This window comes from Drosophila hydei, unplaced genomic scaffold (genome assembly GCF_003285905.1).
Source record: "Drosophila hydei strain 15085-1641.00,03,60 unplaced genomic scaffold, DhydRS2 tig00000060-arrow-pilon, whole genome shotgun sequence".
In the NCBI taxonomy this organism is placed as follows: domain Eukaryota; kingdom Metazoa; phylum Arthropoda; class Insecta; order Diptera; family Drosophilidae; genus Drosophila; species Drosophila hydei.
Genome location: NW_022045656.1, coordinates 1109441 through 1124953, shown reverse-complemented (window position 1 = coordinate 1124953; position 15513 = coordinate 1109441). Strand labels below are relative to the sequence as shown.

Sequence of the window (15513 nt, the reverse complement as noted above, 5' to 3'; positions counted from 1 at the left end):
AAAAGTTTTCGTTTCTACAAAAAGTGTTAAAGCTTAAAGCTTATTAAAATTCCTGCGCCTAAGCAGGGGCATTGTCTATAAACAATTATTCGAATTAATTAAATTTCAATTGAAATATTTTAATAAATATTTGTAATTAAAATAAAATTTAATAAATATTTGTAATTAATTAAAAATTAAAAACTATTTATATATATACATATAACCCACATAAAGACGAGGATCTGCAAAATACAAATTATAAATTCTTTTATATCACAATTCCTAAATATCGTTAAGAATCAGTATCGAGTTTGACTTGGCTTTCAAAATAGATGTTTTTCCATTTCCTTTTTAGAATATTACTTCATCTGTACCCGCAAAGGAACTCAGGTAGAAGATAGCTGAGTACTGCACCACAAACCCCGCCGAAATTCATTAAATACGATTGATTCCAATATTATCAAATATTAATTATTATTGCTTCCCTTTTATTAATAAAAAAACAATTAAAAACAGGTGACAGGATGAGTTATTGAACAACTAATTTTCCATGGTAAACCCCATATTCGTGGTCGCTTTATAAACTGTATACTTATGATCTTAATAAAGAACATATATATGCCATATTGACTGCCACGCCTCCTGCTAACTGCGATATGCTTTCTCAGAGAATCAATATACACTGAAATCCCAATTTTTCATTGGTTCAGGCCATTAGATCCCCCACACCCATTTTAAAACAAGTAAGCAACTAGATGGTTCACTTATTGAATGTTTATTTCTTGCATATCGATTGCAATTAGATGTTATTGTTGTTGTTTTTTAAGTTTTTTTGTTTCTTTTGTTTATTTATTTATATATATATATATGTATATGTATATGTATTTGTATATATATATATATATATATATATATACATATATATACATATATATATATATAGCTAACGATAGTCATTAGGTTTAGTTAATCATAATTATAGCTACTGATGCTGGGGTAAAGTTAAGTCTAAACGTTTATATAGATCTCACATATTTACAAAAAAATATAATATATCTGTATATAGAATTCCTTACATATATACGTTTATCGTATGCATAATAATATATTTAAGATTAGCTTAGTTTATGCTGCAGCCAAGTTTGCCGGAGACGCATTTGAGCCTGGACTTCGTCTTCGATATAATTTTATTTATGTATATACATATATATATATATATTATATATTATACACATATATATTCCATAACGTTATCTGCCTTCCCTTAGCATTGAATTTAATTGTATTTTTTTGTATATTTTTGTTTTCTGTTTTCCGAAGTTTTGGAGACATCGAATAGTATTTTTTAACATTTAATAAGCGTAATCCATTCTGTTGTGGGTGTTGTTTTTGCTGTTGTTGCTATAGGGGGTTTATTATGTAGGATAGTTAGGATTTATGTAACTTAAAGTAGATTCTAGAACTATGTACAGAGTTCCGAATATTATTTGGACTTAACACCCGGATAGAGACCCTCAGAGTATTTGGGTCGGCACTCGGCACAGAACCATTTGCCCTGTGGCGCGACCATGATGCCTACGCATTCGAAATGGAACCACTCGATGAGACAGTTGTCGCCATCACAGGCTATCATCTCGGAGACCTCGTCGTAAGGGCAGCGACAATAGCAATACACCGATTCACCTTCACGAGCCAATCGAGCTCCGGCTGGCGGACGAATTGGATAGCGTATATTGTTTGCCTTGAAGTATTGCAGCGTAGCAAAGTCCGGATTGGGCAGCAGAGCTGGCGGTATGGGCTGATTGAAAGCTGTTGTTGCGGGTGGTGGTGGCGGTGGTGCGGGCAGCGGCGCAGGCAGTGTCACTAGCTGCGACATGGGCGCCAGCGGGGCATGTATGGGCTGCAGGCTGGTCACATTAATCTCGGCACTCTCATCCTCATCCGAGCTGCTATCGCTGCTGTCGCTGGCCGCAGCGCTGGCGGGCAGCAGGGCCGGCCGTATCTTGAGCGTGGGTATGGGCGGCAATTGTGGCTGCAGCTGCTCCAGTTTAGCTGGAGGTGCCGCTGGCTGCTGTTTGACACGCTTGGCGCCACGTTTAGCGCTGCCGGAGCCAGCTCCGCCGGTTGGAGCACGTCTGTTTCGCTTGCGCGTGTTGCCATTGCTGTGTAAATGCGAATGTTGCTGCTGCTGCTGCTGCTGCTGATGGTGCGGCTGATGATGACGATGTGCCTGATGATGATGATGCTCGCCATGATTGCTGCGACTGCGCTGCTGCTTGGGGGGCGTCGGCAAATCCTCCTTGGCCCAGGTCAGCTGTGGCGGCGGCTGGGGCTTAATCAGCTGCATGCCTACCTGCAGAGGCGGGGCCAAGACACAGCTCATATTCTCATCATCGCTCGTATACCCATAGAATTTATTCGGACGCCTTGTGCGCTTCGAGCGCTTTAGCTGTCCGTCGGCATCGGAGCAGCTGCTGCCCTCGCTCATGCGAGGCTGCCAGCTGGGTCGATGTGTAAGGGGCGTCAATGGGGACTCGGGCAACAGCAATTGTTGCTGCTGCTGTTGCTGATGGTGCTGCAGCAGCGGTGTTGCAATAGCTTCTGCTACAGCGGTAGTTGTCAAACCGTGGGGCAGCAGCTGCTGTGGCGCCACCATTTGCTCCGTGCTGGCCGTTAATTTGGGTTGATTGACTGATTTACACGTCGATTTGCGTTCGCGTTTCTTCTTCTTGTTCTTGGCCACACGCTCACGCTTGTCCGCATAGGCGGAGGCCTCTTCAGGCAGCGATGGCGTCGATGGACGACTGTTTTCCACTATGTCATAGTTGCCGTTGCTGTCATGCGGCTGCTCCTCCGTCGCATGCGCCGAGAGCAGCGCCAAGCGCTTTTGCGCCAACATTTGGCTGGCCATTTTCTGAGGATGTGCATCGTAGAATTCCTCGTCTGTGTCCGAAATGGCCGTATCGAAGTCGGATTCATTGTAGATTGGTGATTTGGGCGATGGCATCACAGGACGCACCTCTTCCTCGTTGTTGCTAGTCACATTCACAACTTCCTCGCTTTTGTTGGATTCCTGCAGCCGTTCCGCCGTCTTCTTCGGCGCCTTCTTAGAGCTTTTTTTGGAAGTTTGCGAATCATTGTCGGAGTCATCATCGCTAGAGCTGCTGCCGCTGGAGCTGCAGCTACAATTCGATCCACACGAGCAGCTTGAGCTGTCTGAATCTGAGTTTGAGCTAGAGCTGCTAGAGCTGTCACTTTCGCTGGACGCATTGTCGGCCTTCGCCTTGCCGGGCGCCACATTCGATGACTTCTTAGGCGAGGGCACGGGCGTGGGCGGTGGAGTGCGTTGCATTTTGCAATAATCATGATCGGAACTGGCGACGTGCATTTTCGCAGGACGTCGCTGCTCTGCAGTGGGTTCCACCAAAACATCCATGTCGTTCGCTTCACTTTTAGCCACCGAGGAAGGCTGATGCTGCAGCAGGTTTTTCCATATGTCTGGCACTTCTTGGGGCTCCGCCTTCTCCATTTTAGCCAATTGTACTTCATCTTTGGGATGCTCCAATGAGTCCAACTGCTCTTGTTTTGGGTCTGTCTCTGTTTTGATGGATTCCTGATCCTTCTGCAGCTCCTCGTTGTCACTTTCAGATGCCGGCGATAGCATAACCCGGGGCATATCCAGATCATCTACAGAGGCGCGCATTGGCAAAGAGGCATGGGCGTTGGAGTCATGCTGTGTGCCTGTGCTGCGGCCTGCATCTGAATCGCTGTCATCACTACTATCCGACTCGGATAAGTTGGGTGCAATAAGATTTAGATCCTCCAGCGACGCCTTGTTGCGTTTGGCTTTCTTGTGTCGTTTACGTGGTATCTGCTCCTGTTGCTCTTCCGCTTGCTGCGCTGGCTGTGGCGACTTATCTTTTTGTCTAGCTGCCGCCTTAGCATCAACATCATCCGCCGCCTTTGAGTTGGGCGAGGACAGTTGCGCACACTCGGTTTTCAACTGCGTCTGCTGCCCATCGCCTTCTACCTGATCGCCGCTCAACGCATACTTCTCTTCTTGCTCCATTTTGGGCTTCAGATTGCAGTCAACATCGTCGTCGGCGACGGGAGCCGGTAGCTGCTTAACCTCATGTAGTGCCGCATGCTTCAGCAGCAGCTTGCGCGAGACAAACTTCTCCTCACACTGCTCCTCCGTACAAGGGTAACGAAAATCGCCCACATGTTGACGTTTGTGCACCTCCAAGTAAATGGCTTTGCTGAAAGTGGACTGGCATTGCTCGCACGTGAATTGCGTGGCGGGCACACAGAAATGGTAGACATGACGCCAACGCTTCTGCAGGCAACGCTTGCAGCTGGTGCTCTCTGTGCCGTGCTTCCAGAATAAATGTTTCGATATGTCCTGCTTGTTGCGATACGCAATCCCACAGCGATAGCAGAGATGCAGAAGCTTGTGCTTCCACACATGAGCCGAGAGCTTGGCCTGAGTATGGCAATCCTCCAGGCAGATATCACAGGCCTGATGCTGCTTGCGCAAATGAACCATCAGTCGAAATGCGGAGGCCAGTGGCGCCGTCTCGCACAGGCAGCAACGGAATTTGGCGTCGAACACGTTACCCGAGACGCAACCCGGACATATGTGGCAAAGCAACTCGCTGAAGCTATAGAAGTTCATGCGGCACATGCAGCACGATATGTTTGCCTTTATGTGCAGCCGTCGATTGTGCGTATACAGCTCTTTGTGTGTGGCCGTAACGTAGCGGCACTGGAAGCACTCGTAGATGCGCTCGTTGAAAGGCTGGGCGAAGCGCCCGTCCTCCAAACTGCAGCAGCTTATGGAGTTCATATAATGGTCGCCCTCCAAGGCCGGTAGATAACTTTTTAGCCTGGCCACAATTGTCTCAGCCAGAAGCTCCTCGGCTGTGATGCTGTCCACCGTAGCTGTAAATCGATGCTGTCCAATCAGATGCAACACCAGCTGCTTAACATTGACGGCGATGCGGCGCGCGTGGTTGCAGTATAAGCAATGCGGATATACGGCCTTTAGGCATAAGCGTATAAAGTCAACCATTTCGAACTTGTCTAAGGGTCTGTCTAGCTGTAGATCCACTGTTTGCGTGTCCTCGCCAGCAACCTCAATGCCATCTGCGGGCGGTGGGGGAGAGTGTGGGCTTGCCACAGGTTCAGCCTCAATCTCAGCTTCTAGTGGCTCTGAGTGTTCTGTTTGCGGGGATTGTTGTTGCTCATTTAGACTATCATCGAGATCCATGCATTCACTGCCCAGTGTATTGCGACGCTCAGGAGCAGGCGCTGGCAATTCGGGCTCCAATTCGTGTTCCGCTTGCTCGTTTGACACATGCGTCGTTTCATTTATGTGATTCTGATTATGCGGTGATGCGGGAGGCGTCAAAGACCAGCGACCTCGCTGCTGCTTTGCTTCAGCTGGTAGCTGCTCCTGTTGCTGATCTTGCTGCACCTGTTGTTCCAATTGTCGCTGCAGCTGTAGCTGTTGCTGTTCTTGTAGTTGTTGCTGTTGCTGTTGCTGTTGCTGCTGTTGCTGTTGCTGCTGTTGCAGTTGCAGTTGCTGCTGTTGCTGCTCTTGTAACTCCCTTTTCGCCACCATCAGGGCCATAGTGCGTTCAATATCCAATTTGGTGCGCTCGAATTCTGCCAGAACATGAGGCAATTTTAAAGTAGGCGAGTCCTCATCGTCGTCCTCCAGCTCGTTTAATAACACATTAGCAGGTATGGGCGCTGTTTCCTGAAACATAGACGCCGTCTCGGTGGCTGTTTCGGTATCCTCTGACAGCGACGACGTTGGCTGCAATTGTTGCTGCTGCTGCTGCACTGCATCCACTGTGAGCAATGGCACGGCACCTCCTTCGCCATCGCCAGCTGTTGATGAGGGCTGTTCATCGTTGTCTTCCTCCTCGGTGTCTGTGCTACTAAGCGCCGCATCCACAGATTTCTGAAACTCTTTAGGCACGCGCAGCATCATCTTCGGTACCACTAGCTTCGGCACGGAATCTTCTTGCGGCGCATCTTCAATGGGTGCTGGAACTGTTAAAATAAGTCGATTAATATTGGCATTGTGTTGGGCAATGATAATCTAAGTAAAAGGCTGATTCGGCTCAGTCTAACAAGCTATTGTGGTTGCTGAAGAACACCTTCTCTCAATAGCTTCTCTATAACTTTTCCATTATGTCCGCAGAATACGTATGCCATTACAGATATAATTATAAAGGTAACAACATTAAGTTATTTTTAGTTATTCCATTCCATCCTTCACAAGACATGACTGCCGTGATCTTATGGTTGAGTCAATTTCACATTATACCCAATTATATTCCTTACAAAAATAATCTTTCCCTAAATACTGATCAAATCTGCCTTTACCATGTATGAATCCTCATAAGAGACTTGACATTAAAAGAATGAACTTACTGTTTTGATCGGGCAACGCGGCTGGTAGTGGCGGCATCTGCGACACCTGCGCTTCAGGCTCTACCCAGTTCGGCAGTTGCTCCTGCTGCTGTTTATTGGGTTTTTGCGGTTCGTCGAGCTGCGTGGCTAGCTGCTTGGACTTTGCAGTCTTACGTTTTCGCCGAGCAGCTGCCTTCTTGCGATTACTGCTGCTGGCGTTGTTGGTGCTGCTGCCATTACGACAGCCATTGGCATGTCCTCCCTTTTGGCCACACAACGCACACGGCTGCATAAGCTCGGCACAGTCGTGATCATCGAAATGGCTGCCGCGCTCAAAGCTCGCCTGACAATTACAGCAGACTAAATAACGAGCACGATCCTCCTGAGTCTGCAGCGTCTGCCAGGCCTCAATGCTGGCAAAGTGACGCTGGTCCATGTCATGCTTGTTCTCCAGATGCAGCGACAACTTCTCAACGCTGGCAAACACATGCGAGCAGTAGAGGCAGATATAACGCTGATGTACCTCGCGCATATGCAGAAAAAAGTTCCAACACTGATGCACAGTGCTGCAACGTGCGCAGCGAAAGAAACGCTCCTTCTTTACGGTGGGCGCAGGAGTGGACGTTGGATTTGGCAGAGCTACAGAACCTGGAAGATTAGTCGCTGCTCCAGCAAATAATGTTTCTGCTGCTATTGCTGTAGTTGCAGCTGCCGCACTTGTTTCTGCTGGCGGTGTTGCTTCTTCTGGCTGTTGTTTGCACAGGGCATAATGCGCATTTAGCTGCTGCAAGTTCTCAAAATTGTTTAAATTGCACTTAAAACAGTTAAGCTGCTGAGCGAGCTCGTTGCAGTTCATTGCCGGCGCTTGCAAACGCTGCAATAGCAAGGAAGAGGCCTGCGGCTGCTGCTGCTGTTGCTCCTCTTCCAGGCAACGATGCTTGGTTGTAGGTTTTGTGTTACTGTTGCCATTGTCTTTGTCATCCCGGTCACTATCGCTGTTGCTGCAGCTGCGCCTGCGCTTCAATGCAACCAGCATTTCTTGATCCTGGACCAGTTCCTCCAGTTGCGGCTGCTGATGCTTGTTCTGCTGCTCGGTCTCAGGCTGATCAATAACCAAGTGCTGTGATGTAGAGCTGACAGAGCTGCTGGTGGTACTCCTTCTGGTTAGTTGTTGATGCTGTTCTGGCTGCAGCTCCTGTTGCTGCTGCTCCTGGTCGTCACTTGCTATCACAGACTGTTGCAATGCATTCTGAGCGTGGTCGTCCTCCTGTTCTTGTTCCTCCTCATCCACGTGCAATTCATCGTTTGCTATATGTGTACCATTTATTTTTACTTTTAGTGGCGGTGTCAGCAGAGTATCCATTGTTTGCCTTTCCTTAATCGAATTATGACTTTGCTGAACTTCTGGCTCCATTTGGATATCGCCTGCAGGTGTTCCACTACCTTCAATTTCATCTACAACATTTTCCGATTCTATCTCCACATCTTCATCCTCAGAATCAGATTCAATCTTTATGATTTCCATGGGGAATTTGCGCTCCATTTTTGGCACCTTTGGACTGGCTTCCTCGATTTTAATTTCAGCATTAAAGTCTTGTGAGGATTCCTCATCATCAGGTATGCTGGCGGGTGAAAAGTCATTGATTTTATAGACAGGTAACGAACCCTTTGCAGGTGGTGTCACTTCGCTATCTATAGTGGCGCTTCCAACTTCATCAGGTTTATATACTGGGGAAGATGCCTCCTCTTGAATATCCTCTTTTTCACTGAGGCCTTCTCTTTCTGCGTATTCTTCGGAATCTCGACCTTCTTTTTTTATACTCTCGGATATTCTTAACGCAATTGATGATGATGATAATCTTTCTTCCTCTTGCATGCTAACAGGTGAATTTGATGTTTTCTCATTCACTTTCATTGTAGGCGTACAATTTTCTTCTTCTTGTGATAGACTCCGCCCAGGTAGTGAGATTTCTTCAACATTTTGATCACATGGAGAGTTCTCAATAAGCATTTTAATCACAGGCGGCGAGAAGACTTCTTCATCTGGAGTAACAGAAAACAGCGGGCTTTTATCTTCAACTTTTATTTGATCAGTTAGAGATAATTCATTGGGTGAAGAAGTTTCAGCATTCATTTCCATCTCCGGTGAATCCATTTCTATGTCCCCGTTCTGTTGGTTCTCTACTAAGGGGCTTCTTGGCTTGTCCGACAAGCCGGATTCAGCGATATCATCGACATTGATTGCAAGTATAGGACTTGCCTGCTCGACTTTAATGTCGATCAAGGATTTTGCGACATCAAGTGATGTGGACGGCTTCTCTTTAAAATCGTCACCTTCTGCAGATTTTTTGCCCACTGTACATTCCTCTTTCACAGTACTTTTAGCTGGAAGTTCAAACGCCTCGTTTAAACTGTTGGCCATTTGAGATGCATCTTGCTTTGCCTCTTGCGGATCAGCTGGTACTTCCGACTCTTCAGTGTCCCGTCCATTCTCTTGAGGACTGTGGCGATGATGCTGCTCAGCTACATCTTTTACATCTACCTCTCGTAACGGGCTGTTGCTTTTCTCCTTCTTTTCCAGGTCGCACACAATGTTGTGCTCTTCTGTTGTGTCATCCTCTTCGCTGGCTGCCGGCGTCGTTTCCGTCTCGCCCGCATGGGGCTCATTGTTAGGCGTGCTCTTTGTTTGTTGCTGTTCCAAAGTTTCCATCATCTTTTTGCATTTATGCGCTGCCATGGCAATAACAATAACAAAAACAAGCGTTAACCAATGTTATCGATGCATGTTAATCGATTTATTTATATTTACCTTTGCATGCCGTACAGCGACGTTGTGCTTACTGTTTATTAGGTTGCGCTTCTTCTGTAAGGTGCTGATTTAAAAAGAAAACGGAAATAAATCAATTTTATTCCTTATGAATATAACGTAATTGTTGCTCAATCAATAGCTTTGATAGCGCGTTAAGCGATAAAAACAGAATGCAGGAAATGACAACAGAAAAACAAAAGAGAATCCGAAAACGAAATACTTTCAATTCATTCCGACTCCTGCTGCTGTTTTGCCAGCCCTGGTGCCGAACGAAGTGCGCACATAAAGAGACGTGGATAATTGAAAATACCAAAATAAATTGCGCAAAATATGCTGCGAAGGCGGAGACAACAGCAGGAAAAAGCAAAAGCACAACTTTCTGTCTAAAAATAAATTAGCAATTTTTACTTTAAATGTTATGCACAAAACAAATCCGTGTATGGAAAAAAAGAAAAACTCGTGCAATCACAACAAAATGTATATATGTATTTTTTAGCATTATGCACGCGTCTCTCTTACCTGCTAGTAGCAGCAGCTGCCGGGGCGGACACGCAGCAGTATTTACGCGCGCAAACAAATATACACAGAGCGAGAGAAAGAGAGAGAGAGGAGTCACCACAACCGACAGCACGGACGCTCGCTGCACAACTGAGCAAGGCACGGCTATGGAGCGCCCAGCGGAGCGGCGACCGCGCGTTTTTTTTTTTCTTGACAAGAACAACACCCCTTGCCCTGCGCTTTACCCATCTACACCTTCCTCTTGTGTGTAGATTGGCCAGACGTTAGTCTCAGCGCTTATACAATTTATGTTTTATTTTCTAATATATTTGCGCATTTGAATGCGTAATATGGGGCGTAAAACAAGCGCTTTAATTTCACAATGATGCGTATTTGCTTACCGCACACAAATTTTGTTGCGCTTGCTTTAAATCGTGAATATAGGAAATTTTTTTGCACGTCTCACATTGCGTTTTGCATTTTTTTTTCACTATTGCTGCGCTTTTTATTTTGAGCTCACTTTTTGTTTAATTCAAGGGTTTGCGCCATTGGCAATTGACTGCATGTACTAACAGTTTTGTATACAATTTGTGTATTTACTATTATTGTTGCTGAAATAACGCGTGAAAAGCAAATTTCTAGCAATTTTATCGACGTTCGCAGCCACTGAACACGCGCAGAAGCCTAGCGATGCGCAATGCGTCGATAACATGTTAATAGCACGCTATGGTGACTGTCCAAATGCAACAATAATCAGAAGCGTACCAAAGCAACACTGCGTATAATTTTTGGGTTCAGTGTAAATTGAATTTTGACATCTCTTTCCGTTTCCTTTTTCGCGTGAGCCGTCATCATGAGAGCCAAGGGATTGGTTAGTATTTAAAAAAATAAACAAAAACTAGTGCAAATTGTGCTAAAAATGTGTGTAACAAGCAGTCAAACATAATAGAAAATCGGTGTAATTAAAAGACTGTGAAAATCGGCAATTACTGTGCAGAAAAAACAAACGCATACTTGAAAGCAACACGATGGGACAACGCGGTCGTCGTGCTTTGTATAGCAGGTGCTATTCTTTTGTAGCACTTTTTGAATTAGTTAACTAAAATATGACTAATTGTTGGAATACTACTATTCAGAATAGAATTTTTGGTTGTCTAGGATTCTTTTAATACATAACCTATAACAAACAACGTCGCTCAACCACCGCGCGCATGTTTGAGTGTATGTGTGTGTGTAAAATGAACTGCATATTTTCCGCATTTGTTTACATGAAATGAAATATGTAATAATCAAATATATTAACATATTTATTTGCTTGCAGTTGAAGGAATACGAGGTCGTTGGGCGCAAGCTGCCCAGCGAGAAGGAGCCACAGACGCCTCTGTATAAGATGCGAATCTTCGCTCCCGACAACATTGTTGCTAAATCCCGTTTCTGGTACTTTTTGCGTCAGCTGAAGAAGTTCAAGAAAACTACCGGCGAAATTGTCTCCCTGAAGCAGGTGTACGAGACATCGCCAATTAAGATCAAGAATTTTGGCATTTGGCTGCGCTACGATTCGCGTTCGGGCACACACAACATGTACCGCGAGTACCGTGACCTGACTGTTGGCGGTGCTGTTACACAATGCTACCGTGACATGGGCGCTCGCCATCGTGCCCGTGCCCACTCCATTCAAATCATCAAGGTGGAGTCTATTCCAGCCTCAAAGACGCGTCGTGTGCATGTTAAGCAGTTCCACGATTCCAAGATCAAGTTCCCATTGGTGCAACGTGTTCACCACAAGGGCAACAGGAAACTGTTCTCGTACAGAAAGCCAAGGACCTACTTCCAATAAACAGTGGAGTAACCCGACCAAAATCAGCTGGTATGAACGCACGGCGTGCGTTTATCAATTGGTTTTCACGTTTTTAAGGAGCAAGTCTTTCTAAGTGATTCTTTCAATAAAATGAGTACGTTGAAGAGTAAAACCATTTGTAGTTTTCAATGGGGGGAAATGTGAAAATATCCAAACAATAATGTTATCTGCAAACATATGTTTTGCATGTAATGTGACCAAGTAAAAATACAATAAATACCCCAGCTGTTTAACAGTGTGTTCAACAGAGCTATGGAATCTTTTTAAATTATGACATTCCCATTATATGTCTTATTATAATAAGTCATTGTCTGCAATAAAGATTTTTATTTTATTTTTTGTTATTGTATTTTAGATCAATTGTCACTGTTCGTTGCGTATTACAGTAAAATTTATATTCGTTCACAGGGTGACTCAGTTGACGTTGCTCATCTCTCATATACGGAGAGCTAGTGCCGAACGGTAACACTGGCACGGAATCAATAAACTTTATTTTCGCAGCTGCGTTTCAGTTTGTTTTTAGTTCATTTGTTCAACTACAGATAGCTAATTACATCATTACATAGGTAAAATAATTAAGAAATATACACATTCGCAAACATGACCGAACGTCGGTTGGAATTGGAAAGCGAACGAATCAGAACGTTTGCTCAATGGCCAACAAATGCGCCAGTTCAGGTCGATGATTTGGTAAAGAATGGATTTTTTGCCACGGGCAATTGGTTGGAGGTGGAATGCAACTTTTGTCACATGCGCATAGACCATTGGGAATACGGCGATCAGGTAGCTGACAGACATCGAACCGCTTCGCCTATTTGTTCGATGGTCCTTGCCCCCAATCACTGTGGCAATGTGCCCATGGAATCCGGACCAGCTTCTGGAAACCAGAACAGCGACTCTGAAGGCAACAGCGTCGTTGATGGTGGCACCGGACAGCAAGGCCAATGCGCTTGTCCGGATCTGCTAATCGAAGCAAATCGACTGGAAACCTTCAAGGATTGGCCAGTTTGTACACACTATTTAAGTCAGCAGAATTTGTTATTAACTTGCATTTTTGCAGAATCCAAATATCACACCCCAAGCTTTGGCAAAAGCGGGCTTTTATTATCTAAATCAATCGGATCATGTGAGATGTGTGTGGTGCAAGGGCGTTATTGCCAAGTGGGAAAAGAACGACAATGCTTTCGACGAGCACAGACGCTTCTTTCCTAATTGCCCACGTGTGCAGATGGGACCGTTAATCGAGTTCGGTGGCAAGGATCTGGAGGAGTTGGGCATACAACCCACAACGATGCCGCAGCGCCCACAATATGCCTGCATCGAGGCACGTTTGCGCACCTTTAGCAATTGGCCCATTGCGAATATACAACCTGCTGAACCGTTGGCCCAGGCAGGCTTATACTATCAGAAGATCGATGATCAGGTGCGTTGCTTTCACTGCAATATTGGTCTGCGCAGCTGGCAGAAGGAAGACGAGCCGTGGCATGAGCATGCCAAATGGTCGCCCAAATGCCAGTTTGTGCTGCTCGCCAAAGGGCCCCAATATGTGAGACAGGTGCGGGAGGCAGCAGCTGCGTCCCCCACAGCGGCCACAGCTCCAGAGCTGCCCACCAGTATTGGCAGCGCCATGTCTGCGGAACCGGCTTGTGCGGCTCTTGCTTTGGGCATCGATGTTGGCGTGGTGCGGAGCACAATTGCCAGAAAGTTGTCAAGTTCGGGTTGTGCCTACGACACGCTGGACGATCTGCTGCATGCTATATTCGATGATGCTGGTGGCTCTGGAGCTGCACTGGAGGTGACTGAACCGCCGGCCATGACGCCAGCTAATGTTGCCTGTGAAGCCACGACGAGCAAAGCGACACCTGTGGAACCAGCCAAGCCAACAGTAGTTGATGCAGTAGCTGCTACCTCTGCAGTAACTCCTGTTGCAGCAATCACCAACTCCAATCCCAATGGCAATTTGTCCCTTGAGGAGGAGAATCGCCAGTTGAAGGATGCTCGCCTGTGCAAAGTGTGTCTGGACGAGGAGGTCGGTGTTGTATTCCTGCCGTGTGGACATTTGGGTGAGCTATGGAATTCAAGTTATTTTCGGTTAATTACAAATCTCATTCTCTTGGCAGCAACCTGCAATCAATGCGCGCCCAGCGTGGCAAATTGTCCGATGTGTCGAGCTGAAATTAAAGGATTTGTGCGCACCTTCCTCTCCTAATTGTCACCTGCATATCTGTAATTGAAAGACCATAGCATAATTAATGTCTACTATGTACTTGTACCGCCTAAGCAACTGGTGGGCGTCTCTGTCGGTTGTTTTGCTCGTTTATCTAACTAGTAGTTAACTCAATTTGCAATGTTATTAACTGTGTCGTGTGTCGAATATCTAAGCGTATTGTGAGTTGTATTTTTTTAAATATTGAATCTGCTGTTTACTGTTTTAAAATACCCTCGCATGATCTGCAGAAAGATATGTTTTATATAGGCTTGTGGCTTTTTACTTTTCAAATTAGTGAATCCCCAACAGAATGTGCACATCGAATTGAACCTGAAACTCTATTTATTATGTGCTTGTTATATTTAGATATAGATCAAATCGTTAGCTCCCAGTTTCTATCTGCATATCAAGCTAGATGACATATGTGTATTTACCATGCGCTCTTACAGCTGCATCTGTGAGGGTATTTTTGGAAGGCGCATAAATGTTTATATCTTGTTATTAATTGTGTTAATGGGTCGATGATTTTTTGCTATACACAAAAACCAAATTTAAATGAATAATAAATATATATGTAAATGTTAAAAATGCATTTAGTGGCTGATTTCGCAGCAATTTCATTTGAAGTAATTTTTATCTATATCATACATATTTTATCTTTCTATAATCGCTATAAGTTAAGGAATTATGGCATCACAAATAGTATTGATTCTATCGGTAGGCAGCTATCGATCGAACCTTGCCACTATCGATTATTTTTTGCATTCATATTTACACCGATTCCAGCGAAAGTGCCAACTGTGGAATATTATATTTTGATTTATTTATATTTAATTCGATTTCTTTTTAAAAACTACAGAGGTTACTACATTGCCCACTTTGCCTCCGAATTTGAATGTGGGTGTGGGTATTGTGCAATGCTTGACAAAGAGATGCTCAAAGCTATGCACCAACTCTTCTTCCGTCCAGTTGCAGGAGGTGATTATGAAGTGGCTTTGCTCATCTTGCAACAGCTTCGAGACAGTGGCTAAATAATTGTTGCGTTTCTCTTTGGGATCATCGGGGCACAAGCTGACGGCATCGTAAGTGCCCTTATCGTGTATGATGTTGTAGCTGCCCAGAGTCTGCGATTCGTTTTGGGTCAAGTCCGCCACATTGTAGCTTATGTCTAGAGCTTGATCCTTGGCTATGCCCATTGCCAGCTCGATGGCCTTTGGGGAATAGTCAACGCCCGTAAGCTGTGTGAAGCCTTCGTTGGCCAGGGCAATAAGGAACATCCCATTACCGCAGCCCAAGTCAAGTACACGTGCTGTTTCTTTGTCGATATTTTCCTGCTTCAATAGCCAGTCGACAATTCGTTGTTGGGAGTCTTCGTCGAACCAGATTTCACCCACATCGCCATGGCTTTTGTAGTTTTTAATTTCTCGTGTGTAGCTGGTTTCCCAGTACTCCCTAGTGCCCAATTCTGAGCCCTCCAATTCCATTTTTATGTTCAATCTAAACTCAGCTGACCAGCTGTTCGCCAATTGAGCGTTTTGGTATAATGTTATTAACAGCGATAAGTGCTATCGTTTCTGAGTCGATGTATTTAATCAAAGTGAGAGGCGTATCGATCGACGAAGCGTACCAAAATTAAAAGAATTTGCATTATTGACTATTTAGGACATAAATAACATATAATTCTCCATTGTTTATAAAACAGTTTACTTTTAGAGTTCAGCTAAATTTAAAAAT

The 15513-nt window shown here is 45.0% G+C and overlaps 4 protein-coding genes across 4 annotated transcripts; 2 read left to right on the top strand and 2 right to left on the bottom strand.

The window, feature by feature from the left end:
* Positions 1–953: 953 nt before the first annotated feature.
* LOC111599736 lies at positions 954–10417 on the bottom strand. Its single transcript, XM_030222724.1, has 5 exons — positions 9734–10417; positions 9215–9278; positions 6427–9135; positions 5521–6042; positions 954–5403 (listed from the first exon to the last, which is right to left on the bottom strand). The coding sequence occupies exons 3-5, from the start codon at positions 9116–9118 to the stop codon at positions 1466–1468; spliced, it is 7152 nt and encodes a 2383-aa protein (XP_030078584.1). The 5' UTR covers positions 9119–9135; positions 9215–9278; positions 9734–10417; the 3' UTR covers positions 954–1465.
* A 76-nt stretch (positions 10418–10493) lies between these two features.
* LOC111599737 (60S ribosomal protein L18a) lies at positions 10494–11682 on the top strand. Its single transcript, XM_023315496.1, has 2 exons — positions 10494–10583; positions 11034–11682. Exons 1-2 carry the CDS (start codon positions 10566–10568, stop codon positions 11547–11549), a joined length of 534 nt encoding a protein of 177 aa, XP_023171264.1. The 5' UTR covers positions 10494–10565; the 3' UTR covers positions 11550–11682.
* Positions 11683–12004: 322 nt separating this feature from the next.
* On the top strand, positions 12005–14323 carry LOC111599683 (death-associated inhibitor of apoptosis 2). The gene is made up of 3 exons (XM_023315388.2): positions 12005–12575; positions 12631–13633; positions 13691–14323. The coding sequence occupies exons 1-3, from the start codon at positions 12171–12173 to the stop codon at positions 13777–13779; spliced, it is 1497 nt and encodes a 498-aa protein (XP_023171156.2). The 5' UTR covers positions 12005–12170; the 3' UTR covers positions 13780–14323.
* A 263-nt stretch (positions 14324–14586) lies between these two features.
* On the bottom strand, positions 14587–15328 carry LOC111599716 (EEF1A lysine methyltransferase 2). Its single transcript, XM_023315454.2, has one exon. It carries the CDS (start codon positions 15261–15263, stop codon positions 14610–14612), a length of 654 nt encoding a protein of 217 aa, XP_023171222.1. The 5' UTR covers positions 15264–15328; the 3' UTR covers positions 14587–14609.
* Between the last annotated feature and the right edge of the window lie 185 nt (positions 15329–15513).